Source organism: Trematomus bernacchii, unplaced genomic scaffold (assembly GCF_902827165.1).
Source record: "Trematomus bernacchii unplaced genomic scaffold, fTreBer1.1, whole genome shotgun sequence".
NCBI classification, from domain to species: domain Eukaryota; kingdom Metazoa; phylum Chordata; class Actinopteri; order Perciformes; family Nototheniidae; genus Trematomus; species Trematomus bernacchii.
In genome coordinates, this window is record NW_022987973.1 from 20,153,803 (window position 1) to 20,181,517 (window position 27,715).

The window sequence follows — 27,715 nt, forward strand, 5'->3', positions numbered from 1 at the left end:
CTCTGTTGCAGGACTCAGAGATTACTAAATGAATTAATACTCAAGACGGATGGATGAGCTCAGCCTTCAGTTGATTATAGATGTCTAAATGTTTTTTCTTGCCCATTCATCTTTCAGAAGGTGCTTTTTGTGTTATTAAATAATCACTTTGTAAATAACAAAAGGGAGAAATTAGCAATATTTCCAGAGTTGTGGCACAAATACAATTCTGCTCACTTTCATATGTTTAAGGTGAGAGCATACATAAAAAAAAGAGAGATGTATCTCAAAACTTGGACAAATAAAACAGATCTGCCCACAAAAATGTAGTTTTCTTGTGATCCAATCCTTTCGTTGACATTTAACTGGAGGAATCCATTAGAGTGTGGGGCTGTTTTGAAATGGCAGCTCCTCCTCAGGCCTGTGATGGAGTTAGCGGCTAAACGGCCTGAGGATGTGGAGAATGGTGGGGGGAGGTCATCAGTCTGTGTCTGTTTCACATGGTTACCCATTGTGACTGGCTTTTAAAACGATTTCATACATTTTATAGACTAAATAATGTATTATTCAATTAGAAAATGAAAGCGTGATCAGAATAATAATCTATAATTGCAGCTTGATCACGATCAGATCATCAACAGGATCTTTCTTTAAATTTGTCTTTCTTCACAGGTCCGACCAAGCCTGGATATCAAGTCTTTTAGGATGAGTAAATGGCTGTGCTCCCCCGCTCACATCACTCACCTGTCCAGGTGTGGCTGTGGCTCAGCCTTTGTTGGCCGAGCCACAGATTCAGACATATCAAGTACTTCAAGAGCACTTAGCTCCCTCCACTTGTACAGCTGCCTGAGGGCTGTGAATCACAGGGAGCCCATGGGGGCCAGAGGAAGTTATTCTCTCTCCAGTTGTTATGGCTCCTGGCTTCCCTGAGCTTTTGCATTCATTTGACCTAAAATGATTCCCTGCAGCCAGACCCCGGTCTCCCCTCTTGGCTGTAAGAATGCCAGGCGAGTTGGCACCGTTTTATATCTCTATAAGATGATCATGATGACAGCAAAGGTTTCAATTGCACAGTGTGAGGGCCGAGGTATGCAGGGAGCCTGTTACAACATGGACACTTGCTTTGAGTGAGCAAATAAACAGGTTATCAGCGTATCAGCATTACAGAGTCTGCAGACAGAGAGATGGGATACTTGTGGGATCTGATCTGTACAGGATCAATGTTGCTTTTGCTACTGAGGATCAACAGGGAAACACTAGCGCCCTCTTCTGGCAAGCTCATACAACTCACAAAAAGGTCCTTTCAAAGTTTGTGTGTTTCATGTGACCAAAATGTTCTATTTGTATTGTTTCTTGTTGAACAAGCAACCGTCTATCTGTTGTGAATGATCGGAAAGAATGTTATGATCAACCATAACTCCAGATTTTTAACCTATTTACTTTTAACACTGTTATGTTAGTAGAATTGAAGGTTCTCTCTTTTTTTTTTTCTCACTCGCCTATGCCAAAGCAATGGGTCTAGATAACTATCATGCTTATTAGAAATATATATATATTGATCCTTTTGTTTCGACCACAAGATCTGAAAGCATTGGAAAAGGTTATGAAAGCCCAAGGGGACATCTCCGAATGTCCTACTGTACGTCACCAAGTCAAAAATACAAAGCGCATTCCATTTATAACGATAAACGCTGTGAGAAGCAGATCCTCACATTGGAGAAGATATAATTGGCAATTAAAAAACAAACTAAAATGATGTCGATCTTTAAAAACTGTCTACAGGATTAATAAAAGTCTGTAATCCACTCACCCGCTGGCGACATCATCAGTGCGTGCAGCGTTCTTGGTCAGCACGTCTCCATCGCTCATGTACCCAGTGACGTCCACGGCGATGCTGTCCAGGTCCGTGTCCTCCCCGGCTCTGTCCCCGAGCTCCACGCTGTGAATGGCCCCTCCCCTTCCTGCCAGCTGCCGCCTGAGGTTTCCTGGGTAAAGGTAGCGTCCTCCCTGGCTCCCAGCCACCCGGCCGCCACCGTAACTGTTCCCCAAAGAAGGGGCGTCGCCCGCCTGCAGACGAGGGCTTGACTGGCCCAGGCGCCATGACGACAGAGAGGGACGGGAAGAAGTGATGCTGAGGATGCTCCGACTCCCTGCTCCGCTGCTGTTGCTGACGGCGCTGCCCCCTCCGCTGCTGCTGCTGATGTCTGTGGTGACGTTGCCGTCAAAGGTGGTTTCCAAGGTGCTGAGAGGAAACAAATAGAGGTTCAATCTTAGATCTACATGTAAAGAAAAGGGATTTAAGGGGGCATTTTCATTTATTCTGATGAGTTTCTTTTCCAACATCCTTCATTTGCAGTTGTAGAAAAAGCCATGACACTGCTAAGAGAATAAACTGAGCCGACTAAGAGGCACACAAAATGTTTCAAGCTGATTTAAGGACATCAATGGATGGCTTTTGACTCCACGGTGTCTCTAAAACAAGATATATCTTGGCTAAAGGCCTATTTGTCCACCCAATTACACATTCATCTGTTAAAAGATAGACAAACAGTCAAACTAGTAGTGGCAAGCTGAAGAATAATCCTAGGTAGATAGATGAATAGAATGTGAGAGGGTTAAGTAAAGATAAGAGCTCCTTTGATAGCGTCTAAAACAGGAAATCAGGGCATTACATCAGAGCCTAAACTAAATGGAGACAGCTGGGTCAGCAGTGAGACGCCAGGCCAGAGGTCAGAAGTCAGTGGGAGGGAACGTGATTAGAGCTAAACCTGAATCAAAGGCGACATGAAAGACATGCCCTGCGATCAAAGCGCAACATCCCTCAAAAGAAGGATGAGACAGCAACAAAAAAGAAAGGCCGAGGTAATACCTGTAAACCTAGACAGACACAGTCTGCTGACCACGAGGCAGTTCTCCCTGACTCAAACCCCCAGCAGTTATCCTGAGTTGCCCCGCTTACCACTCAGCCGTGGCAGCCGTTGTAAGGCGCTACACTTTGATGATCCCCAAACAGAGGAGTTTTTGTTTTCCACCTCAACACATTTGATACACTTCTCTTTGAGCAGTGCTGAAGTAGCAATGTGAACATAAAACTAATTTAAGACCTAAAAAAGACCGAATAATAGCAATTTTATCTTTATTAATGTGTCTTTTTCACATTCTTGACAAATGATCCAGCATAATTATATGGATATTTCTGTTACCTTCACTTTTCTGTTTATTTTCTGAGACACTGGGATGGATGCTTGGAAAATGAAAGTTAAAAATACATCTTTACCTGTGTGAGACCTGAGTTCCTCGTAAGCTGGACATGGTCTCCTCCAGGTTTTGCCGCAGGTCGGCGATGTTCTTGACTGTACGCAACCGTCTCGTCTCTGGGTCTTCACCTGAGTGGGGCAAAATAGGAAAAGAGTTTAGGGACATTTACCAGCACAACAAGCCAAACACAGACCCTTCACCGTCAGCGATCACACACCTGAAAGGTCCTCGATGGACAGCTGGCTGCTCTTGGTGAAGGAAATGTCTCCTCCTCTTCCTCCTGAGCCGCTCTCAGTGTCCTCCGTATCCAAGCCGTCTGTTTGCGATCTGGGAAAAACAATAGGGCGACAGATCAGAAGGGGGGTGTCATTGATTCTGAATTATTGTGCCTTTAGTGGGAACATAATATTAGGCTAATTGTGACGAAAGAGGGATAAACCTGATTAGGAATTCAAATCTGTTTCAAGTCTTGTGACCAGAGTCCAAAATGAACGCCTGCTAAGCCCCGAATGCCGGTTGTCTTTGAAGGATAAATCGATACAGTTCCCCCGCTGCACTGGCTGGTGCATTGAGAGACCATGACGTTTGAATGCCTTGGTTATTCCCAGCCTTTGGTCTTTGCCTGATCCCAGACTTTGTCCCTGTCGACTAATGCGCACTCTGAGTGTTAGCCACTCAAAACCAAGGACTGCCTCTTACTCTGCTCCACAATAAAACGCTTGTAAAGTTTTCTAGTTGAGACTTGAAGTTATATTATTGCACTGACATTTGTCCTTGCTAGTATCTATCAATTAAGACAGGGTGATGTATTTGTAGTTTACCAGTCCTTGGCAAGGGAGGGGAAAAGCAATGATTGATTTTACATTTCTTATTTTCAGTCAAACATACTCTTTCTGACAGGCGGAGGTGACATAATCCTGCTGGTAATGGTACCTGACAGGTAAACAGCAACAGAAAAAATACTGAGGATGGGAGTGTTGTGTAAAGGTGGGTCGGTTAGCTACAGGTCAGGATGTACAGAGGGAGAAAGGGCAGTGGGGCAGGAAGTGTCATGAGGCTAATGAGTGGCTGTGGGGAGAACCAGAGGGACCGGCTTCCTTATCACACTGGGACCGGGACCAGAGGTCAGAGGCACACAACATCCACACACATTTGCCAAGATACAAGTGCACACACATGCAGACAATACACTCTGCGTACACACACAGGAACAAACACAGATGTGGCATTCCTAGTTAACAGTTCACAGATGGTAACATTCAGTTTTTGTTATTTAAGATGCTAACAGAGAATAAAATGTCAGATATTTGATGACTTCTCGCACTCTGACTTGTATGATCCTAGATACAGGGTGATACACCAATATTGTGGTTATTTACAAGCTTGGAAAGGCAAGAACAGCTTATCCAGAACTGTTATCACATATACGACTGAACAAATATACACCAGTACATTTTTGCCAACTTCAAATAGTCCCTGAAGAATTCAACCTAAGCACTTCTGGAAAATGTGCAGCGTGTAGGATGTGCAATGTGTAACAGTTTAATGACTTTGTTTTATCAGTGAAGCTTGATCTCACTGTTGAGTCCGGCTATTTATAGTATGTATCAATAAAGTTATACCAAGGGGCACAAACTAAAGGTGAGCAGGGTAAACACATACCTAATATGTTACATTTCCCTATATGAGGTTCTACCATTAGGACCATCTTTGGGGAATATTATGTCTACATATGCAAATGCATGGGCTTTATCTAAAGCTAACTTATGGTTAGTTAAGGATAATTCTACAAAGGAAAACAGTGTGTAAAATTAAGAGCTAAATGGGGACTAGTTTGAAAGAAATCATGCTATAAAAAGCTAAATCTCAATTTGAAATGTTTTGCAATAAAAACGATGTTGTGCTTCTCTAACCATAACGCATGAAAGACGACCAGTCATTTAAGGTTTTCCTACAATAAACATTTTATAGTCATAAATACATGTGACAGAACCAGAGATATCATATTTACTTTGTCTGTTATTTCTCCTTGTCTGCTAACCTCACATTTTCCCACTCCACTACCACAGAATGGGCTAATCTTCCATGTTCTTGAGTCCCAATACACAATGTTTATCAGATTTAATACACGTTTTTCACACGCAGTAGCTTTACCCAAAGCATGTAAATAGATATGTAACATAGGTGGAGTTTCCCTTTAACGTTACTCATCACCCTCTCCTTTGGGTAACTGCTCTAGGATCCTTACAAATATATATCTTTTAAGGTTAGAGATGCATGAACACTTGTGATTTGTCTTATTTTGTACTAATATCTGTATGGAACCAATGTCAGTGTGCCTTCTCACCTGTACATGAAAGGTGCGACGGTGGCCGTGTTGGGGTGGCTGTGGTGCTGTTGAGTCTGAGGTAGCTGCACGCTGATGGTGTTGCTGGCTGTGCTCTGTGTGGAGCCTCCCCCCGCCCCAGAGGAGGCGCAGGCCTTCCCCTCTGTGGAGGCCAGGCTGGAGGTAGAGCTGGAGTGTCTGCTGTCCCTGTCCAGGGGCCCTCGGTGCATGGCGAGGCCCCCTCCTAACCGCATGCTCCGGGGCCTCTCCTCCTTCACTGAGGAGGCTTTCCCCCCGACTCCCGGGGCTTTGCCTCCTGGCTTTGGTATTCCGCTGTGTGCAGGGGTGGAACTCTCCTTTTTGGACACTTTACCCCCCTTGGGTATGAAGCTGGTGATTTTAGAGGTCCTTTTGTTTGAGCCGTCTGTGTCTGCAGTTACTGGTGCTGCTTCCTCCTTAAGCTCGTCTCCCCTGAGCTCCGTCCTGTCGGGGGCTGAGATGCGTTTCCCCACCTCCTTCCCCTTCTCCTTCTCCTTCTCCTTCCCTTTGTCTTTGTCCTTCTCTGTGCTTTTGACAGAGCTCTTCTTGGCAGTCAGAGCTCTGCTGAAAGTGCGCTGGGCGATGCCCCTCAAGGCCATTTTGGGGCTGCTGGCGGATGTGGAGACAGTTGTAGCTGCTGATGGAGCTGCTCCGTAGGCCGTCCCGTTGCTGGTCCCGTTCATTCCCGGCCGGACGTTGCCATCGACTTCCTCCAGGGGGTCGGTGTTGGAGCCGGTTTCTGACCTCTCCAACTGAGCCGCTGCGAGCTGCCTGGCTAGGGCAGCGTTCTCTGCCTGGGCCCCTGCTCCATTGGAGGAGGAGGCGGAGGATTTGGAGCTTCCTTTACTGTTGAAAAGCTTTAGCTTCTCCAGCATTGATTTCTGAGCGACAACTTTAGGAGGAGCATCGGCCTTACAGGAGGAGTCCTTGTCCTGTTTGGCAGACTGCATGACAGACTGCATGGCAGACGCGGCGGTGCTGATGGAGGATGAAGAAGTGGAGATGTGCTTGGAGCTCACCGACTTGCTCCTCCAGGGTTTGCTATTGCTGTTGGGCTGGGGAATGGCCGTGGAGGAGGACGACGAGGAAGATGGGAGAGGAATCTGGGCGGAGGTAGCAGTGGGGATGCTGGTGGAGGAGCTGATGGTCACTGCAGATGACGGAGCATGCTCAGTCATCACCGAAGGCAGTGAGGTCATGCCCTCTGAGGAATCTGCAGCAGAAAGGAGAGGTTTCATTAACAATGAGATAGGAAGGTAAAGATGGAGAGGACACATCAAGCCCAGGGGGAGAGAAGGGAAACCAGATGCTGAGTCTTCTCTGACCCCACACACAGTGGCCTTATAAGGGCCTGGAGGTGGCCTGCCTGATGCAGCCAAACCTGCCATTACTTTCCTTCGGGCTGGCCACCAAAACTGTTAAAAACCCCTTAGCACTAACAATGAGAGAAGCCCATCACAAACTGTTTATAAAACCAATGAGGAGCCGACTCAAGTGCTTTAAAGTCTTTCCAAGCAGGCCGAGTCGAGGAGCGGTGCTGCTGCACTTATAAGGCTTGGACTTATATGGACTGCTTTTGGTCAGCTTCCCTCTGCTTTACAAAGAACCACTGTGTGAAAACATGGACTCAGTCCTGTGTCAAATAGATTCATAAACGGTAGAAAAACACAGGCTAACATGGACATGAACAGAAAGCCTTTTTTTGCAGTGTAAACATGCTCCTGTAAAACTTTGTTACGATTGTTCACCTAAAAATAAGTTACCTGGATCAATATGTGGCTCAGCAGCATCTCAACTAGCACACTTACCAAGAGCTGAAGAGTGAGAGTAGACCTGGATCCCTGGTGCAAGTCCCTGCTCTTACTGAGACGCTAGAGTGTGCTGTGTGTGTGTGTGTGTGTGTGTGTGTGTGTGTGTGTGTGTGTGTGTGTGTGTGTGTTGTGTGTGTGTGTGTGTGTGTGTGTGTGTGTGTGTGTGTGTGTGTAGGGTGGTGCTACCAGCAGCACTGAGTTTAGACCAGTAACATTTGAATATTCAAACACCAATGGCCAGTGAGAGAGACAGACTGCGCAGGGAGCACTGGGAGGAATAAATCATATTTTCCGTTGCAACATACCCCCACACACACACACACACACACAGAGTCTTTTATGTATTCCAGGTCACTGCTGTGGAGTTGTGCCTAGGCCTAGGTAATCATCTTAGACTTATGGGAGTTTAGGTGTTTAAAACACTGCATAATTGTGTGCTTTATTGACACGAGACAGAACACATTTCCAACTTGTTTCCAATACTGTATGTTTCACCTTGACTATTTACTTTTACATGTATATGGTCCCAGTGATGTTGATTGAATTAATTTTAATAGTAAAAGTTGATTTGGAAAGGATAACAAAAATGATCTTACTTTATTGGATAGTGTTACAAATAAAAACAAGACATTTGCTGCTTAACCATATATACAAATACTAAATATGGATCTTTCCCTGTGATTTGTCTGGAGACAAATGCACACATTACTCTCACAGTGCTCATTTGGTTATGAGTAAAGTTTCCTTTAATGTACGCCAGCAACATTAACTACATATTCATTTGTTTCCATGTGATCTCATTAAGTCAAAATGTACGCATATTATTAAACACTCATCCTGCTTGTTTACCCATTTTTCATCTGGCTCTCCATTTTATTTCACTTTTACTGCACCTTTCATGTCCTAATTGGAAATAGGCACTCGTTGCCGCCTCTCTTTTTCTCCGCCTGTTTAGCATTTAGTGCGAGCAGCCTGAAACAATGCAGCCATTAGGAAGTGATTAGAGCCCAATTAGCCGTGCTAGCAGTTAGCAATCGAAAAAGTGGGTCAGGTTGCTAATAGCTGGCGTCCTATTGGAGGAGGCTGAATGAGCAGGGGAACCTGCTGTGGGACTGGCCCTGCAGGTTTGGGATAAGTGCAGCTATGATATGGGCCAGCAGGATGGTCCGTGCTGTCCGTGAATGGGGTCAGCTTGGATTTTCGGGTCGGAAAGGAACAGAGGAAGAAAGGCAGGACATGGAGAGGCCCCTGGACACTGGGGACAGCTGCTCGTTGTCAGGACCGGACCCAGTGACCGGGGCTGACACGCTCCGGTTGGGTTGGTAAGTGGGAAGGAAAGTAGCCAAACTTCAACGTATGGGGTCAGAAGTCAGACTCTAGAGGTGGACTTGGACACCGTTGCGTCATAAACCCAAGCAAACATTCCAGACAAAGATCAAAACATAAGTCTGTTTTAAAGAAAAAAATATATACTAACATCAAATTCAAGTGTGGTTACACTTTTCTGCCAAAAGGTGGGGTAGATTTCATTAAGGGAAAAAACTGCATGCATATTTCTTCAAGTTTCTTCAAAAAGTTCCTGTTCAATAACATAATAAATACACAGCGTTTTTTAGTGTTGGTGTCTATTTTCTGGTTTGTTATGAATTAAGTGTAGGTCATTGTGTTGTATCATGTTATGTTTGTTGAACATAAAATATACAGAGAATTAAAATGTATGACCATAAACAGATAGATACAGATCTGGTACAAAAATCTCTAGTAAATATACTGATCACAAATTCTCAACAAAACGGCTGCGTTTCAAGAAACCATCTTTTAATTATCTGCACAAAAACACTTTTCCCTTCAAAATAAACACAGAAGAGTCTAAACATGCCCACAGAATGGGTGACTGACCTAATGACCCACCCAGTGCAGCCTTGGGCCCCTGGAACTGAACCGCACATTGCCCCTCATTCAGAGCGCTGGGTGAGCGATGTGCTTGAGGAAACATGTTGAAAGAATTTCAGTGTTTACGACTCAACCTGCTCAATTATAGCAGTCATTAGAGAATAAAATCAAGAGCAGAAAATGACAGCAGTGGAGCGCCAAAAGGAAAAAGGACAACAGACCACCACTGCATTTCTTGTCTGCCATTAAAAAACCTGTCTCACTCTCTTGGAGCCTACTGATACCATCAAGGCATTTTAGGAAATTAGTGGAAGTGCACCCAAGGCTCTTTTCATGGATGGCCACACTCACGTGTCTGTGCGTGCGCTCTTTGTGTTAATGCCTGTCTTCAGCCGAGGAAAACCGTGTAATTCCACACAAGTGTCAACAATCCTTTGAGTGTGTGAGTGTGAGTGTGAGTGTGAGTGTGAGTGTGAGTGTGAGTGTGAGTGTGAGTGTGTGTGTGTGTGTGTGTGTGTGTGTGTGTGTGTGTGTGTGTGTGTGTGTGTGTGTGTGCATGTCCGTGCATGCATGTAAAGTTTAAGAGAGAAGGGGATGTTTTTTCTGCTCAGCGACTTCAAACGCTTTCACCAGCAGGACTGGTGACCACAGCAAATATACTGCAGTGTGACCAATCGCACACATTGAGTTTAGCAGTAAATGCATTAGAAGTAGCGTCCGCTGACGCTGTTAAGACATCACAAGCCCTCAAACCCATCTCATGGTCACACTGGTCACAGGACTTTCAACTAACACTTCTAAGTCAGTTAGTGACAAAATTGCTGACCTGAGAGTGCCCTTGTTTTTAAGTTACGGTTCACAGAAGATTTAAAGGTGAGAGCAATGTAAGAACACCATTTGATTGGCTTTGTTTCATTTCATCATATCTACATGGACAATTCGTTTTGGGAATCTTCAAATTATATCGGAATACCGACTAATATCCGACTGGAACACAGTTTGAGGCTGCAGGTATTTGCTTACTCATCACGTTCTGATTTCAGAAGCCTGCGCTCTCTCGCTCTCTCTCCCTCCTCAGTCATTGTGCTCCAAAAAGTGAGAGGGACAGCCGGTCTTTTGTGTGGCCACTGAAACTTTTTAAAGTTTCTCCACATGAATACACTCAAACAGTGACGCTACAGCTCATCAGAAGCCTATTCATTCAGCCAGGGCACCGGCCATACACACACAGAAATGCATCAGAGGCATGCACAACACACAAACACAGAACCACAGGTGCCCCTGCTCTCTCGGCCTCTCTGCTCTGTGTCACTCGGTGAACACCCAGATGCTGTCACCTTGTGTTAGCACAGCACTGCAGAGGAGACTCAGGTCCTCTGCCTCACTGTACAGCCGTGCAGCAACCATTCTGGTGTCAGAGCCATTGACACAGAGCAGATCTGGTTTCACAATAGAAGCTGCAGGTGCCTCTAACCATCTAAACCTGCAGCAACAGCGTGCACAACAAGTATGGACACTAGATGTGTAGCACCAAGGTACAAACATGCACTTTTGAGGCAGAAACTACATTTTAATGACCTCTTGAAGAAAAAAGTTTGACACCAATAGAGCAAGACACAAGCTAGTTAGTTTACCAATAATCCCTAAACCCCTTTACTCTTATAAATTAAGTTACTCAGGTTCAGGACAACTGACTTGACATCTTACAGCAAAACAACCTCCCTGCTCTCTGTAGCGTCACAATGCACATATGTCTTAGAACTACAACAACAAACCAGTAAAAGTGACAACATCTGCTACCATACTTTCAAAGTTTCAATGCAAACCCAAAGTTCTACATCTGAAACTGTATACTGTAGTCCTAGCTCTAAGCGATCTACAGAGCAAGCTGACAAACCTCATAGGTGCTGCAGACGTCCAGGAGGAAGAAGGAAAGAAGGAGAGGACAGGAGGAGATGGACAGGAGAGGAGGGAAGAGTTCCAAACTATGGCCGGCCATCCAGAGAGTGCAGGAGGGAGAGGAGGAGGAGGGTATGGCAGGGGGAGGGGCTTGGCAGCATGTCAACAACATGGCCAAAGAGGGGGGTCGACAATTGGATTCTCATAGTCCTGCTGCCAATGGCCTGCTGATCCCAAAACATATACACAAACACTTTCTGTCGTACTGTTCCTTTAACCCTACCACCGTCCCACTTAGCAAAACAAATAAATAAACAGTCCAAAACACAACACTCTGCAATGGAAACCTCACATCAGAGTAAGTGCTTCCCAGCGCTACTGATAGTGTTGGTCCCAGTTAATTTGTCACTTTAAACACTGACAACAGATTTTCTCTCTAATACACACAGGCATGCACACTGACACAAACACACACACAGTTGTCTCTCTCGCTCTCTGGGCGGTCAGAATTCCCTGTCTAATGCAGGGTAATGAGTTTAGACTGCGAACACTAACAGTCTATATAAAGCCTTGGCCCGCTGAGTTGTGACGGAAGCTGTTTCAACACAGCTCTCACTAAATATACTGCCAAACACACTGGCAAGTTTGTTTGCTGGAGAACTCAAACAGTGAGCAGCACAAGCTGAACTGGGTCAGGGGAGATGGGATTAAACATGTGAGAATACATTTCTGTCTACAAATGAAAATAGAACTTTCATGGCTGAATCATCACCGTGAACAATGAACAACTGGTTCAGTTATTAAAGTCAAAAGTACAAGTCTCCTGGGTGGTGTAGAAGAATACCAAACTGAAAGGAAAACACAACCTTTCTCAGGATCAAAGTTCAAGAAGGAACAATACTGCTAGAGTGTTTGACTGAAACAAACAGGCAGTGCTTATCCAGACTTAATGTAGAAAAAAGTAAATAGAAGACAATAGACAGACACATTCATTGATCTTCCCGAGTAAAGCACAAAGAATACAATGACACCATGAAGAATCTTTTACATTGTTCATTGTTTGTTTATCTTCAGAAAGAAATGCTGCTGGGATGAGAATGTTCACCTGACCTTACTTACGTATAGAACAGTCCTGAGGCTGCAGAGAGTGCGTTTACTTCAACATCCAACAACTGAATGTTTGTTATAGAAAGTGAGGATAGACAATCTCTCCTACATCATGATTTTCTGCTCATGTACAGGTTGTTGATTTCCCTTGAAAAGAGACAGTTGTTTCAGAGCAGCACTGCATGCTGGGGGCTACTCATAATTATCTGGCATGGTCTCTAATACTTTTTCTGGGTCTCCAAGCAACAGAGTAAACTTGCAATTTCACCTACGATAACAAAAAGCCCCCAGAGGATTACATCCATAATTCACCATACATGTTTCCTAAACACTGCAAACATAAACATTTGAAGAGCTGCTAAGTTACTTTCTCTCACAAACACAATTCGTAAAGGGCATCTCAGTTAAATGATTAAGTCACTTTAACTCTTCCATACAACAGTGAGTGAGTGTGTGTGTTTGTGCGTGAGGCCTACCTTTGTTCAGGTTGGCTTTGGTCTTGTCGCTGAAGCCCTGGCTGCGTCTGTTCCCAGCAGCACTGACCGAGCCTCTGGTGGGGATGTCACCGCCAGCAGTGGACACCCGCGCTGAGGGGCCAGGAAGTCTAACGGAGAGAGAGAGAGGGAAGTGGCGGAAATAAAAAGGAAGGAAGAAAGAACATATTCAACATATAAAGCCTTCATCCTACACGCATTGAAGGAACACATTAATGCAGGTTTACAACACATTCTGCTGGAACAAATCCAGCTTTCTAAACTCCAACAGGAGGGATCACTTAGTGAGGGCTGAGAGAACAGGGAGCATGCAGATTTATTACAGCAAGAGCTTTATGTGGCAGGAAAGAGCAGCACTAGGTTGTTTTTTCATGTTACCGTATAGCTAATCTGTCACAACATGTACAACACGATGCTAGCATCTACTTTCACATCACATGTTCTAGGCAATCACTGATAAGAAATGGCATAAAGAGATAAAATACATTCTTCATTTGAATGAAAAGACATTTTCTGTCTAGTCTAGACCAATGATACACACAACTTATTTAATATGTATGATCTTTTTCAAAGGATATGAGCCTGCCAAATATGATGGACAGATTGCATTATCCCACATAAGCATCACTCTGGCATTGTGATCGATATTGTTTTTTACCTTGTGACCTAAATCGAAGCAAAAGAAAGTTGACTGAATTCACTACAAACTTTTGACGTTCTTTATTGATTTCCGAGGTTAGGAGTTCTCTTGCCCTTTTGTTGGTCTGCAAGGTCGAGTATACTTCTAATCGATGCCTAAACTAACCAATCAGTCATCCTGCTGTTTAGGTTTTTGCTGACTTTCTTCATGCTTTACACTACCCTTAAGATACATCCGGCTCTTCTTCACGTATTTGGATAGGTAATAAGATACACACAGTTTAATAAATCTAAACTCAGCTATGTTTGCAGCTCTGTTTGCACCTACAGTCATCTAATGGAGAGGGATGAGCTCTCAGCAGTGTGACGTCTCAGTGTGTGTGTGTGTCTGTGTGTGTGACGGGCTGACAGAGTGCAGGTCCCAGTGAGGTGTGAGCTCAACAGCCTCGGATCACATGTCCTGCTCCTTTATTTCCCACATGGCTTACACAGGATATACTGGCCATGGATAAGCCTTGGTGACATTTTTGACACCTTGATTTCATATGGTAAGTCGTTCCCGTTTGTCTTCGGTTAGGTCTGTGAGCCGAGCTGTAATCTGACCAGTCCGCGGCACACACACCGCTAATGAAATGCTAATTCACAGGCGGTGATATCATCATAATCATCATCATCCTGGGACAGTGAGGCGGATGCTGATAAGCAGATTACAGCGCTCTCTCTCTCTCTCAGCTCTTGTATACATTATAGAAAGTCTAATTTCCGACATGCCATTCACTTTGGCGGGCCTTTATTCATCTGGCCATTGAGGGATAATAGGTATTACCACATTATTTACTCAACAGCAGCCTAAGATCATTTGGCCTTCAATTATGGCAGGGCAAGTCAGTGTGCTGCCTTCCCCTTTGGACTGGCTGTGTGGAGAAGAAAGATTCTACATTTAAAAAAATGTACATCAAAATGTAAATATATGCCCCAAAGCTAATATGGCTGTATTAATTCTTAAAAATAAAATACAGGCCAAATAATTTTTTGGGGCAAAACAAGTGTTTTTTAAAATGCAGTTATATTTGAAGAAATATGTTAACTTCTTTATCTGGGTCTTTATAAAAGAACATGTTAGAAAGGTTTTTTTTTCAAGTGGATATCAACAGGAGCATCTCAACTCTTCCCCTTGTAGTTAAGCATGATGACCAGAGGGTGGGGCTGTTACATTGCTTTTGGAAGGAGCTGGTGTGGGGCAGGTGCAATGCATACTGAATTTGGGATGGGCACAGCATGCAAAACCACATCCTGAATCCAATTTCAAGGTGCATCATCACATAATACATTATTGCATGCTTAAATAATATTCAAATGTGAACGCAAAAGGACTCTAGTCTAGAGCATCACAGTTAACGCAAACGGCAGCTACATTTGAACAACGCATATTATAGACTCACATTCCAGCCACTACTGTGTTAATTATTAATGTCACATTATATGGGGGATGTGCTTGTCGGGGGAACCTGCACACACACATACACACACCATTACTTAAGGGTTATCTAAAGGTCTTTCACAGCCCATTTAGCAGGCTTGCCAAATGAGGCGCGCTGCCAGACAGACAGGGGACAGGGCTGTCCGAAGATGGAGTCTGGAGCTTTAGTTTCTATTTGCTAAACACTAGCACTCATGCATATTTGATAGTGCTTGTAGTAGAGGTTGCCCTTAATCTCAGACAAAGAAAAACAACATGAAACTCTTTATAGTACAAAAGAACGGCTATCTTTGATTAGGGGCAATCTCTACCTTCCTATTTCAAGGAAGGGGGCGGGACTAGGGGCGTTGTGGAGGAAGGGGAGGAGCACGAAAAACAGAAAGGCAGAAGACGCTGACCTAGAGGTCTTTTTCTGACCAAGGGAAAACTTGAGCAGTTTAGAGCCATCCCTAGAGGAGGAGAAAAGAGAAGAGAGATATGGAAGAGGACAGAGAGGTCAGGTTTACAGTTATAAATGACACGAGGCGTGAACAGGAAGACAGAGGTGACATCATGATGGAATAGAACAGCAGAAACAGCAGGAAAAGTGACAGACACAAACACCTTCACCCAGTCTCAAGGTTACGGCTCCTATATTTCCTCACCTGGACTGCATCTCGGCCTGTGCTGCTTTCTGGGCTGCGAGGGCAGCAGTCCCATGCGTAGAGTGGCTGAGCAGGGCCGGGGCGCTGCTCTGCTGGCTCAGGGGGGGGTGGGCGCCCTGGGGCTGGGCGGTGGGGGGATAGGAGGACTGCGGGTTCTGCCTCTGGGCCTGCTGCTGCTGCTGCTTGTAGCGGGACAAGCTGAAGAAGAGGCCGAGGATGGCTTTCAGATTACCATTCCGAATCTCTGTGGGTCAGGCAGAAGGATCATGTGGATTATTAACAAAGTAAAAGGAAGGACAAGTGAAGAAGAGAAAAGTCAATAGATGAAAAGTGAGGATGAGAAAATAATTTGACACTTGAAGAATGATGGACTATTCTTAAATAACAAACTGTTCTTGTTGCAATGCATTGTTCAGCATCAACCTGAATGTTATTTGCTGTCTACTAATGGCTATACCTCTCCAATGTATCTCACATATTGTTTTACTGCAAAAGAAAAGGTCTCCATAGAGTACTTGGAGAACACTGAACCAAGGACTGACCCATTGCCCGAATGATGTCTTTATTATTACTAGTAATCAATTTGATGTAAACCCCCAATACAATTATTTTTTGCAGCAGGCTACATTTAAATACTGCATTAGGCACCGAGGTGTATGGTACATTAGTTCTATATGTGCTCTAATCAGCGCCTGCTGAGCCTTCATGTTTCGTGTACTGTCTGGCATTAATGTAGTGTGTCAAGGCAAACGAGCTTGCCAATAAAAATGCATTCATGTTTTAAGTTGCCATTCATCTTTTGTTTCCATAGCAGGAAGGGCATTTGTTTATTAGCCCAGGTTTGTGTCTGACTGTTCTTCCGGTGAAAGTCCTGCTTACCCTCTGAAGACAGACCCTGGATGTTGACTCCTTTGGCTGCCAGGAAACTGAGGCAGGCATCGATGTTCTCAATCTGGACAGAGAGACACAGCTGTAAGACACGGCACCCTGCACATTTCCATTCAAATTTGCATATTGGTATAATGTGAGTAAGCGTGCTGGTCTATCGTCTGCACGCTTCTCCTGAGAGCGTAATGGCAACTACAAGTCTGCTTTTAAAGGAAAGCTGACAGCACAAAATATTCTAATGCATTTACATTTTCAAAAAAGATGTGCTGAAAATTAAATACAGATCAATCCATTTTTCAATATTGAGTAATTTATTATTATTTTAATAATACAAAATGCTAGATCTGCATGAAAATGCACATAACAGACAATCGTGATTGACGGATAGTTGCCATACTTTGTGGAGAATGTATAATTCTCGGTTAGGAATATTTGTACAAGGATGACGCGTGAGCTCAAGAGTCAGACTTATGACAAATGAAATGTATCATGTTGTTGTAACAGATTCAGAAGATGTCTCAAATAGTTGGCAGCTATAGCCTGTTACAAATGGTATGGGATATATGTTATGAGATGTGTAGAGAAATACGTTTTTTTTATCTAACTAAATCAACATTTGTTAACTGGTTTTCAAGAAATCAGATTGTGGAACAAACAATGATACCCAAAACATACCCTTTCTGACAGACATAAACTGACATGCCACTGCTGGGGAGGTGTATGAAAGCGTTATACTGTAGTGACTGACTATTCATATTGTGTTTTGGAAAGCTCAAAATGCAATATTGACCATATGGTGACATATTCAAAACATAGGCAGAGTTTTATCAGCAGTGCAGCAAGAGAGGCAAACCATCAATACCGACACAGTTGCTATGACAGCAGCCTTGGCAACCTGAGCCCAGACTGCTGAGCTGTCACTGCAGTGCGAGAGGATTTGATAGGCAGACAGGCTTTGTTTAGAGCCCATGTGAACTTTTATACAGCGAGTGTGCACAAAGTATAGCACATAAAACAAGTAATCAAGCAGAGTCACTGCAGATTAATGATGGATCAAAGTTGACCAACTGTTGTTTCCAATGAGCAAACACAGCAGGTACAGCGCAACATATATCAATATGGCACTGCCATGTCTTTAAATGTTAGCTGGTGCTCTTGGCAAGTCAATTTACTGAAGAATTGACTGCAAAATTGATTTTAAAGCATTTTACAATATGCACAAAGGTTAAAGAGGTGTTCAATCTCGTTTAGCATGACATTTATTACCAGTGAGAGTGGGTTTATAACACGCAGAGGCCAATCTACCTCCATGTAATATACTTACAACACACCTGTGAGAGTACAATATAATCTCCCAGCCAAGGGAGTACAGATATAGAACAGTGATACTGCAGGTAAACTTAAATATATATGAACTGTGTACTTTGTCAATGAGGCTGGGTGTGGGCTGCAACCGGGAGGGTCCCGCTCACTTAAGATTAATGACATGATTACACTTAATATGCACCGACTAAATATAGCCTGACCTACAGCTCCCTCTGTAAGGTAGTATCCGACTGTGAGGTGAGCAGCGGAAGTAAAAAGCTCCTTCACATCCCCTCTATTCAAATACGGGATACATCGAATATACATACTGATGATAAACATACTTTTATTAATTACATTTGACTTCCACAGACTAGCATGTCACATTTAGTCAAATCGACAACCATAACACACAGAGCTGTCACAATATCAGATTTTCACTGCACGATGATCACAGCCAAAAAACTCTATTGCCACATTGATAGAAAACCTGTAAGAAAGAAAAATAATATTCTGCTATCGGTCAAATGTATCTTTAACTTTGTTATTGTGGGTTTTGGTTATTTCTTGGCAAATGAATTAAACTTGCACTAAGTAAGAGAATAGAGAGTCTAAAATCATAACTGTAGAAAAGGGTATAAGAAAGAACATACATCTATTATTAACACCCTGTACCACTATATAATAAGACTGCAGTTACTATTGGTTACAGCTAACATATATCAGCATCAATCTGATCCACGTATTACTATTAGCAGTGGTGGAAAGTATTTCCATTTAATGCTACTTTATACCTTTACTCCACTACAATTGAGGTGAAAATCATGCTTTTTACTCTACTACATTTATTTTAACACTCAAAGTTACCAGTTACTTTGTACACATGATTACACTTGTATGCTGATATGGTTTGATGCAGTAAGCTACACAGTATTTCAAGTATCTAAATTTGGTCCAAATTGACCAACCACAATACAAAAATAGGATAATATTATAACCATAATAATTAAATACTGTGAAGATAACAATTCTGCATAACAAGGACGTGTACTTTTCATACTTGAACTACATTTAGCCGACAATACTTTTGTAATCTATATTGTTCTGAAAACGGATCATGAGTACTTTTACTTTGTGTACTTCAAGTATATTTTGATGTTAATATTTTTTTACTTTTAGGTAGAATTTTGAAATTACAACTTATACTTGTAATGGAGTATTTTAAGACCATAGTATTTGTACATTTACTTAAGAAAAGGATCTGAGCACTTCTTCCAACACTGACAATTAGTTACACTCACAACCACAATAAAACCGACCAACTACCACAACTCTATTATCCACATTTACGACTCAAATACTGTTACTTCTATCCATTACCACAACACAAATACATAGGCTACATCCTTTACCATATCAATAATGGTTGTATATGTTGCTAACCAGTTGCTAATCCACCATCTCATCCCTAAATGCTGTCATACTGCCAGTTTCATCAACACCCTGAACCACCATTACCACTTCTTGTATTTGCCTAATGTTTGCTTGGTTACTACGTGTTGCATTATCTATGGGGGTTACTATTGTACCACATTGTTATTAATCAATACAATCCCGATTACTTCTCCTCCTGGTTTAAACTCAATGTCTCTCTGAGTTAGTGTGTGAAGAGAATTGTGCATATTTAGCTGAAACCGCAGTGCTGGCCCTGCTGTCATTTCCGTGACCTCTGACCCCAGACACAGCTGTGAGAGGGGCTGACATATGCTGCCCTTGGAGGTGATGCAGCAGAAAACATAGTAACAGTAGGAATGCAAACCATCGCCCTCTCTGAATACCACAGACTCTTTAAAAATAAACCTCGCCGAAATACCCCATCGGCATACCCAGAGACTCTCTGAAATACCACAGGCTTAAACTTTATTTAAGAGACTGAACCGCTCCCCAACTGTGCCAAATTCCCCGGTAAAGTTAGAGTGTAAATAGCAGCAGAAAATACACATCATTAAGATCCCCCATCACAAATGCCAGGCCCGTCCTGCTGAGATGCTCCCCAGCCTCTCCGGGGGTATCCACACTGAAACGTCCCGCTATTTAAAATCTGCAGAGCCTAGAGAATCCAGATTAACTATATCAGGAGACGAATCCCTTCATCTATAATGGGATCATAAATAAGTCCTCCCTTGATTATTCTTTCATTGCTGTGTACCAGTGATCAGTCTGTGATGTTCAATACCTTCCATAGCATTATTAAAGGTCACATTTCTGTAGGGAGTCTGGCCTACAGGTTTTCAAATGCTTTACAATTAATTGCGACATCCCCAGTATGAATCCAAATCAGACCTTTAATGTATGTCAACCCCTTATATCCATTCGTTTCATGTCACTTCTAAATGCTAAAGGCCAACACCGCATTTTTATACTTAGCAAGCCATACCTGATAAACAGAAAATGTATTATCGATCATACAGCAAATTGGCTTGATGTTCTACAAAGTCATTAACAAGTAAAAATGAGAATTATTTGCCATTTAAATGTCTTAAATGCAAGTATATTATTTCTTACTAACTAAAATGTGCTAGTTAAACATGTCAGTTTGGGTCCCAGTATTATGTGATGGGCTTGTTAGCATTATTTACAACATATTTTACTTTAAGCCCTTAGTCATTAAGTCCAAGCTAATTATTGAAACAACACTTACTGATAAACTGATACAAATAATCAACAATGAAAGAGATTGTCAGTCGCAGAGTTACTGAACATAACCCAGAAGATTTTGATTCTAATGTCCCATTGTTGGACTCATTCGTCTTCTGTTCTCCACAAACTTAATCAAAAGGCTGATGTATAACTGAAAACATACTCAAGTTATGTTATACAATATGCTCAAAACGACCCACTCTAGCACACACACATGCAGTAAAAACTACCAAATCAAGATAACACTAAAGACAATATTCTTAATCATTCTCTGCTCAAACCATTCTGATAATCAGAACAAAAATACATCTAAAGAATCCCGGAGAGAGAAACCCTCAACACATCCTCTGAATCGCTGAAAGACACCGCCGGCAGCGCCTACCTGCCTGGCTGAGAGATGTGTTCCTGCAGTGTGACGCTCCGCCCGGCCTCACACCTACACCCAGGCCACCTTCACCTCCTGCTCTGCTCCGGCAGCGGCTCGGAGGTGGCCAGACGACAGCCCTCTGAACAAACACTTCTCCCCATCACAGGGATACTAACGTTGTGTGTGTGTGAGAGACGGAGAGGCAGGGGGAGGGAGTGTGTGTGAGAGTGTGACGTGTATGAAGCAGGATTTGACTGATAGGAGCTTTTGAAGGCTGATACTGAAGCCGGTATTGTTGAACCAAAGTTGCGGATCCTAAGCAAATTATTGTATACATTAAATTACACAAATATTATGCTTAACAGAATGACAAAGCCCCAGAGGCAGCATTCGGAGAATCAAGGGAAGGAAAGTCTCAACATAAACCAGAACAAGGTTTTCTGTGGTAGGTCAAAAACTCTGAATTTGACTGTAAGTGTTAAGCAGTTTTTGAACCACACCAACACAAATGTTCAATACGCTCATATGCCTTTAAATGGTAATACTGGTTTATACCTTGCAATTTTTACATGACGACAGCAGCTACATAGACGAAAGCGCTCGAGCATTTGACTGTCTGACTGTTGGATTCTGATCCTGTAACATGTTAGTGAGACAGCGTGTTGTCAGTATGTGTTCATGTGTGTGTATATGACAGTGCGGTTATATCGGTACCTGCCCACACATAGTTTTGCCGTCAGGAGGTTTCACACATTACAGCTCCCAGCTCACCTGCCTAAACTTTGACATCTGCCTCAATAATTCTCTGTCTTGACTTGAAAAAATGTATGCAGAGGTTTTAACACCTCAGGGAAGTGTTGGCTTTCACAGCTTATTGATAAAAAGTGAGGCAGCAGCTATGAGGCACACATCGTGATGCAAAGTCACACACTTCACGTCAGGCAGCATTTTCAGTCTTTTGCTTCTGGAAATGGTTATAGACTTGCTGTTGTGTGTGTGCTTATTCATGTCTGTAATCACACTGTGCTCTCCCATTTAATTAAGCATATTTAAAAATCTGTCTTTTTGTTATCTTCTCATAAGATTTATTATTACTTTTACCCTCAGGCTGACACTATCTGCGTTCACAAATAAAAACAAAAAAGTCCTCTGGCTACATCAACATGTCCCTGCTGTACTGTGAGCAGAATAATTAAAGCATAGCTGATTTAATTAGTTGTTTTCATTTTAAAAAGAGGCCACGTTTTTTGCCAAGTTTTAGGTTTCTGGATTACTGTCTTGTATATCTTACAGACTCTTGTGTGATATCATCAATGATTGGACTTACTGTTGTCGCAACACATGCATTAACTTATGCAACACAGTATGTCTGTGGGTTTACAAGGGCTGAAAAAAACAAAAACGTTTTTGTGCAACATGTGATTATAGTCTAGTGAACAAAAATGAAGACATGCTTCACAGTGGTAGCTTCTGTTGCAGGGCTGTTTTATTAGTTCATGAGTGTTTCTGATATTTTGTCCACCTAATGTATGTCTTTCTTGCCCGAGGGTACAGCAGCCTTAATGAGGAAAACAAAAACGTCTTGTACTGTATGTGCAAATAAAAGTCTGCACCCTCCGACATTAAGATTGAGGGTTTGGTATATTTGGTTGCTTAGAAACAGTTACTGTGATTGCTCTGTTGTTTCCAGTTGGTCATGTGATCACTGAGCTGACCAGCTGACACAGTTTGGGGACTTTTCTCTCTGACACACACACACAGAAAAGTACCTCTCCCTCTGATCAAACATTTACCAGACCGCTGAATCATTAATAAACGATTGTCCCGCTTACCTGCATTAATCTCCCCATCTACAAAACCACTGAAATGATTCTGCATCGAAGAAGCAAACCGTGTACAAACCGGTCTGAAGCTGTGTCTCTAAAAACGACTGTGTTCAAAAAAGATTGAATACTGGGTTTCAATCGGGTTGAAACTGTGTGGCACTGCGCCAAAAGGTGAAAGAACATAATGAACTGTAAAGGACAGCTCTATTGTCAGGCCAGTTTAACACACAAACACGAAATAAGAGGAGATAGAGCCTGACATGAAGTGAAAGAGCTGTTTGCTTATTTATAATCCACTGTGGCTAATGATGATTTCTTAAGCCTGTTTTTCATCAAGCCCATTAAACACCTGGTCCAGCTGGTTTCTACCTGTGTGTCGATCTATCAATCCAGCACATTCACCTCACCACCTTTTCTTTGCAACAGCAGTAGAAACATTGGAAAATAAACCAATCCAGCAAACAAAATATGAATAGAGCTTATAACAAACACAATAAGTAAGCTTGAATAAGTATATCGCTTTCTTCTTCAATATCCATAAGTGTAGTACGGTATAGCCTAAAGCATGGCTTAATCATGAATATGTACATATATGCAGTATGTGTACATCACAAGTGTCCAAAATGTAATCTGGGCTAAATGCAATGGTGAGTACCTTTCAAATCAACATACATGAACCTAACATTTTAACTTTCTGAAGTGACATGTCCCTTCAATCCTCATGCAATGGAGGTATATCATTTGTGGTGATGACAGTGTTGGTAAATCCAATTAAAGAAAAATCAACTTTGAGGGAATAGGTTCCTGGTACAATATGCTGCCAATGTTCATGTGAATAGCTTTGGATAATGAACTAGTCACTGTCAATTCTACTCAAAGATGGTCCATCGTGTCTGAAGTAAATTAATTACATGAATCTCTCACCAGAATGTTAAAAGCCCTGAATGAAATGAGAGTGATGAAATGTTTGGCTGATAAATCCATTCCTTGTTTAGCTTTGTTGTATTTCCCAGCTCGTAGCAGGTGAAATCTAGTAAATTCCAGAAGCTGTAGCTTTAAGATGGGATTGCTTGGATGAGACACCGTGTGTGTGTTTGTCTGTGTGCCTTGTTGTGTGCGTGGCATCCTGTGTGGTTTAACAGCTCAGTGTCAGATCAACACCCTCGCTCTGGTCTCTACCAACACTCACACAGACACACAAACAAACACAGAGGCCGACTGGGTGGCAGAGGAACGACCCGACGACCGGGTCCGTTTAACGACGATGTGACAGTTTGTAAATAACAGCTTGTCTCTCAGGCTGGATAGCCAGCATGCTAATCAGCTAGCGTGAGAGCGAGGGTGAGAGTGCTACAGTTTATTCTCCACCGACGGGCTTATTACCATGTTTGTTCGTTTAGAGAAGGAGGGTTAAGTTACGTGTCGGTAATTGGCAGCAGCTGGAGCTTTTTGGGTTCAATGCAATGAAATCAAGTGCAGTATAAGTGGGCTCTCGTACTCCTCCAACCCCCTAGCTGCCAAGTAAACTCTCAGGACCTGTGTGTGTGTGTTTGTGTTGACATTACAACAACACACACAGCAGACATTTGCATAATGACTGCGGTTGCAGCACCTGCCCTTCGCCACATGCTTGAGTGCGTCAGAGTTTGCTTTAAAGCTAACAAACCTTCAGAGATTATACGCAGTGATCCAAAAATACTCACAACCGGCACATCTGAGTGTATCCAAGCAAAAAGAAAAGCAGATTTGACAGTCACTCAATTGCTTGAATGCAGACTTTTAAAATGTTTTTGTTTCTCTCTTGACTGACACACCAAATATAAACACTGGGAACACAATCACAGACAGAGATGATATATTTAGACCCACTTTGATTTGTCTCAGAGGTATCCTACAATTTCCTGTCTTTAAAATAAAGCTGCTGTGTTTGCAGATGACAGCGGGCGGGATGTAAGAGAGGGTTCACAGGATGTTCATAATGGCACAACAAAACCACAGAGAGACGCCCCGACCACTGAGACCAAAGAGTGCAAAACGCTCAATTACATGACGACTGGGGGGCACAATCAGCACTAATAGGAGAGGCCTAATTGATAGTGAGTGGGACAGGAAGTTGAGAGGGAGCTATTTTCAAATGTGACTTATGCATGTGCATGTGTCTCTATAGTGAATTTGAATCTAACTCAGGTGTTCTGGTATCACAAAGCTTTGCTACTGACCAATTAACTCACTGGAAAGGCTGAGCCGTCACAAACAAAGGATCTTGATATGGACAAATGTGCTGAATTAACACATAAAGTGACAAGAAATAGGAGCGATAAATAATTGTATAGGTCAGTAGTATCAGATTCCGACTTTCTGGGACAGTTTTAGACCCTTAAAAATAACAATGGCAAAAAAAAAAAAACTGCATTTCAATCGAGCCAATTTTCCTTTATTCCTATTAATAACTATTGTCCTATAAACTGTTGTCTTTTAACAGAAAGATTAACCACATTCTGTTTATTAGCTCCCTTTAAGTTATATATTTTAATAACCATATGAAGTATTAGCTAATTTTCTCCTCTCTTCTCTGCTTGGAAGAAACAGTCTAGTACTTAACTTTGTGCATTACAAATGTATAATATTCTATTAATAACCTGCGAAAAAAGCTAAACATATGCACTCTACAAACAACCTATAGTATTTAATAATTCCTCTATTTATTGTTTAGTCTTGGCCTTATTTTCTCTTAACCATTTAAGGTTTTGGTTTTGCTATAACCAAATGTTTCCATGGATATCTTATTTCCCAATAAGTACTTAAATTATGTTTCTGATGATGCACTTTAGCATTTCCAAACGCTAGCTCTTTCATGTTAATGCACTGGTAGCCAGATGGGAAAACACAGAGTTAACCGGCCCAGTTTATAACCAGCTTTATGATACCAGTCATCCTGGATCACCAATGTTATGCTAATATATTATCACCTATCTCTACTGACAGCCAGACTTGGTGCTTTGTAGTAGCCCACTCCAGCTCTATATTGATAGTATGTTGAATTGATTTTTAGATCTTGGCTGATGTACTTTTCAGTAGCTCAGCAAGACATCATTAAATCCACATCACAATTTATAAAGTGGCAGAACAAAAAGACATACCAACATCAAAACATTAAAACAGAGTACTTTAAAATGCTGAAAACACACTTGTCCGAAGAAGTACAGTAATATGTTTCCATCTCTGCAATGAAGGGGAAATGATCAGCTGTGCTTCCACCTCCCTCCTCAGTTGTTAACTGTGTGTGTGTGTGTGTGTGTTTCTCTCTCTCTGGTGCTTTGGGAGCTTCAGTAGTCTGGCTGGTGGCCAAAAATAGCCCCCTCAGGCTGGCACACTGGCCCAATTTACGACCCTTCACATTCAGTGGAGGGCAAGCCCTGCCCTGGGCTCATTTCCCACAGAGAACACAAAACTGTAAAAAAACACCAGAATCCCACCAGCAGCGTTACAAAGGGAATCCCACTTAGATATTTGCCTAAACGTCTGAGGACAGAAACCCCATCATACCTGGCTGTAAACATCCTCTCTGTCACCAGCGCTGATGCTCCCTGCCTCCTTTCCACTCCTGGAGATGAGAGGAAAGCTCTCTCCTTTGCAAGTGTAATAAGATGAGGCAAAAACTGGCCCCGAAGCCAAAGCCTGCGCTCTCTTTCAACTGAGAGCCAACTGCCAGAAGTCTGAGCCAGAGGTTTCACGGACGGCAGCCCGCAAGACCACAAAAGTAAAAATAAATGGACTATAACTATTCACCGGTGGCTTTAGCACCGCAGCTCCCAGCGAGAGCCACATGGGCCGGTGAGATGGGACATCAAAGACGTGTTAACACACAGAAAGTCACACAGAGGGTACATTTCACAACTTTCTGCCAAAACATTAAAAAAAGGTCACTTACCATCTGAGTCCGGCTCTTGGGACAGCCATTGATATCGTCAATCTTCTCATTGGCTGAGGAGAGGACAGAGGAGGCAGAGGACAGAGATAGAAGAAAGGGAGAATGAAAACAGTTTTCAGGCGTTGATTTAATCCTCTCTTTATTCCAGTGGAAATCCCTGAGTGTGTGTACCAGACAGTTACTGGCTGAGTGCGGAGAGCAGAGGTGTCCTTTCCCCTCCCGCAGAGACATGAAACCACTATCTGGTCACGCAAATGGGAACAGGGCCACTGGGGGCCCGACCAAGATGTGTGCTTGTGGCTGCTTCCTTCAGAGGGGGGCGTGTGCGTGTGTGTATTGTCAGGGATTCCTCCCCATCTATTAGAGGGCCCAGCCCACAGCAGCTGAGAAGAACAACCATCATCAGCTCACAGCTGACAACTGTGCCAGCAGCACAGTGGGGCCCACAGTGCAGCTCCAACCTCAGGACCTGTACTGCAACCACCTTACTCCCTGGGGGAAATACTCCTGTTTGTTGTCTGGTGAATAAATATTGGTCTTTTAATGTGTTCTGCTGACACTGGACTCAATGGACACTCACAACCAGGCTTTGGCAGTGGTTCTAAAACTACTTGGATTGTGACCCCTTTGAACTAAGCTACAGTTCTGGAATAAATTGAGAGACCACTGTAGCATTATCAGTTTGTCTGGTTTAATTTTTTATAGGTTTGTGTTTTAGGAAAATGTTGCAGTTTTATTCTATAAACTACTGACAACATTTATCTGTGTTGGAATTCAACAGACACTGGAATGGAATGGCTGCCATTCAGAGCTGTATGTTGATCATGTTGATTTAATTAATCATTTATTTAGGTTTAATAATGGTTGAAGGTGTAGGATATAAAAACAATACAGTCAAAAGATCTTTAAAAAACTTTGCGTTGGAAAACTACAGGCCAGAAACACTGGTCATTGCCATTACTATATGTGTAAAATCAAATGTCCTACAAATATAAATGTGTAAATACATAACATGATCATTAATTAAACAATACTAATGTTGAGAATATTTGTCTGCTTCCTGATAAATTGCACACTGTCACAAGAGATAGCTCCTGTGTGATTTTGAGACACAAATTATGCCAAAATA

The 27,715-nt window shown here is 42.6% G+C and overlaps 1 protein-coding gene across 2 annotated transcripts in view; it reads right to left on the reverse strand.

Annotated features, from left to right (window-relative positions):
- Positions 1-27,715, reverse strand: part of nav2a (neuron navigator 2a) — a 104,367-nt gene that overhangs the window by 48,656 nt on the left and 27,996 nt on the right. Inside the window, exons 3-11 of one of the 2 annotated variants that reach the window (XM_034116206.1) lie at positions 26,587-26,639; positions 16,449-16,521; positions 15,570-15,813; positions 15,324-15,374; positions 12,789-12,916; positions 5,585-6,815; positions 3,455-3,564; positions 3,257-3,365; positions 1,790-2,221 (exon numbers count right to left, since the gene is read on the reverse strand). In XM_034116206.1, coding sequence (XP_033972097.1) covers positions 1,790-2,221; positions 3,257-3,365; positions 3,455-3,564; positions 5,585-6,815; positions 12,789-12,916; positions 15,324-15,374; positions 15,570-15,813; positions 16,449-16,521; positions 26,587-26,639 — 2,431 coding nt within the window. Of the gene's footprint in view, positions 1-1,789; positions 2,222-3,256; positions 3,366-3,454; positions 3,565-5,584; positions 6,816-11,203; positions 11,256-12,788; positions 12,917-15,323; positions 15,375-15,569; positions 15,814-16,448; positions 16,522-26,586; positions 26,640-27,715 lie in introns of those variants that run through there. The other variant, XM_034116207.1, reaches the window with a different exon arrangement.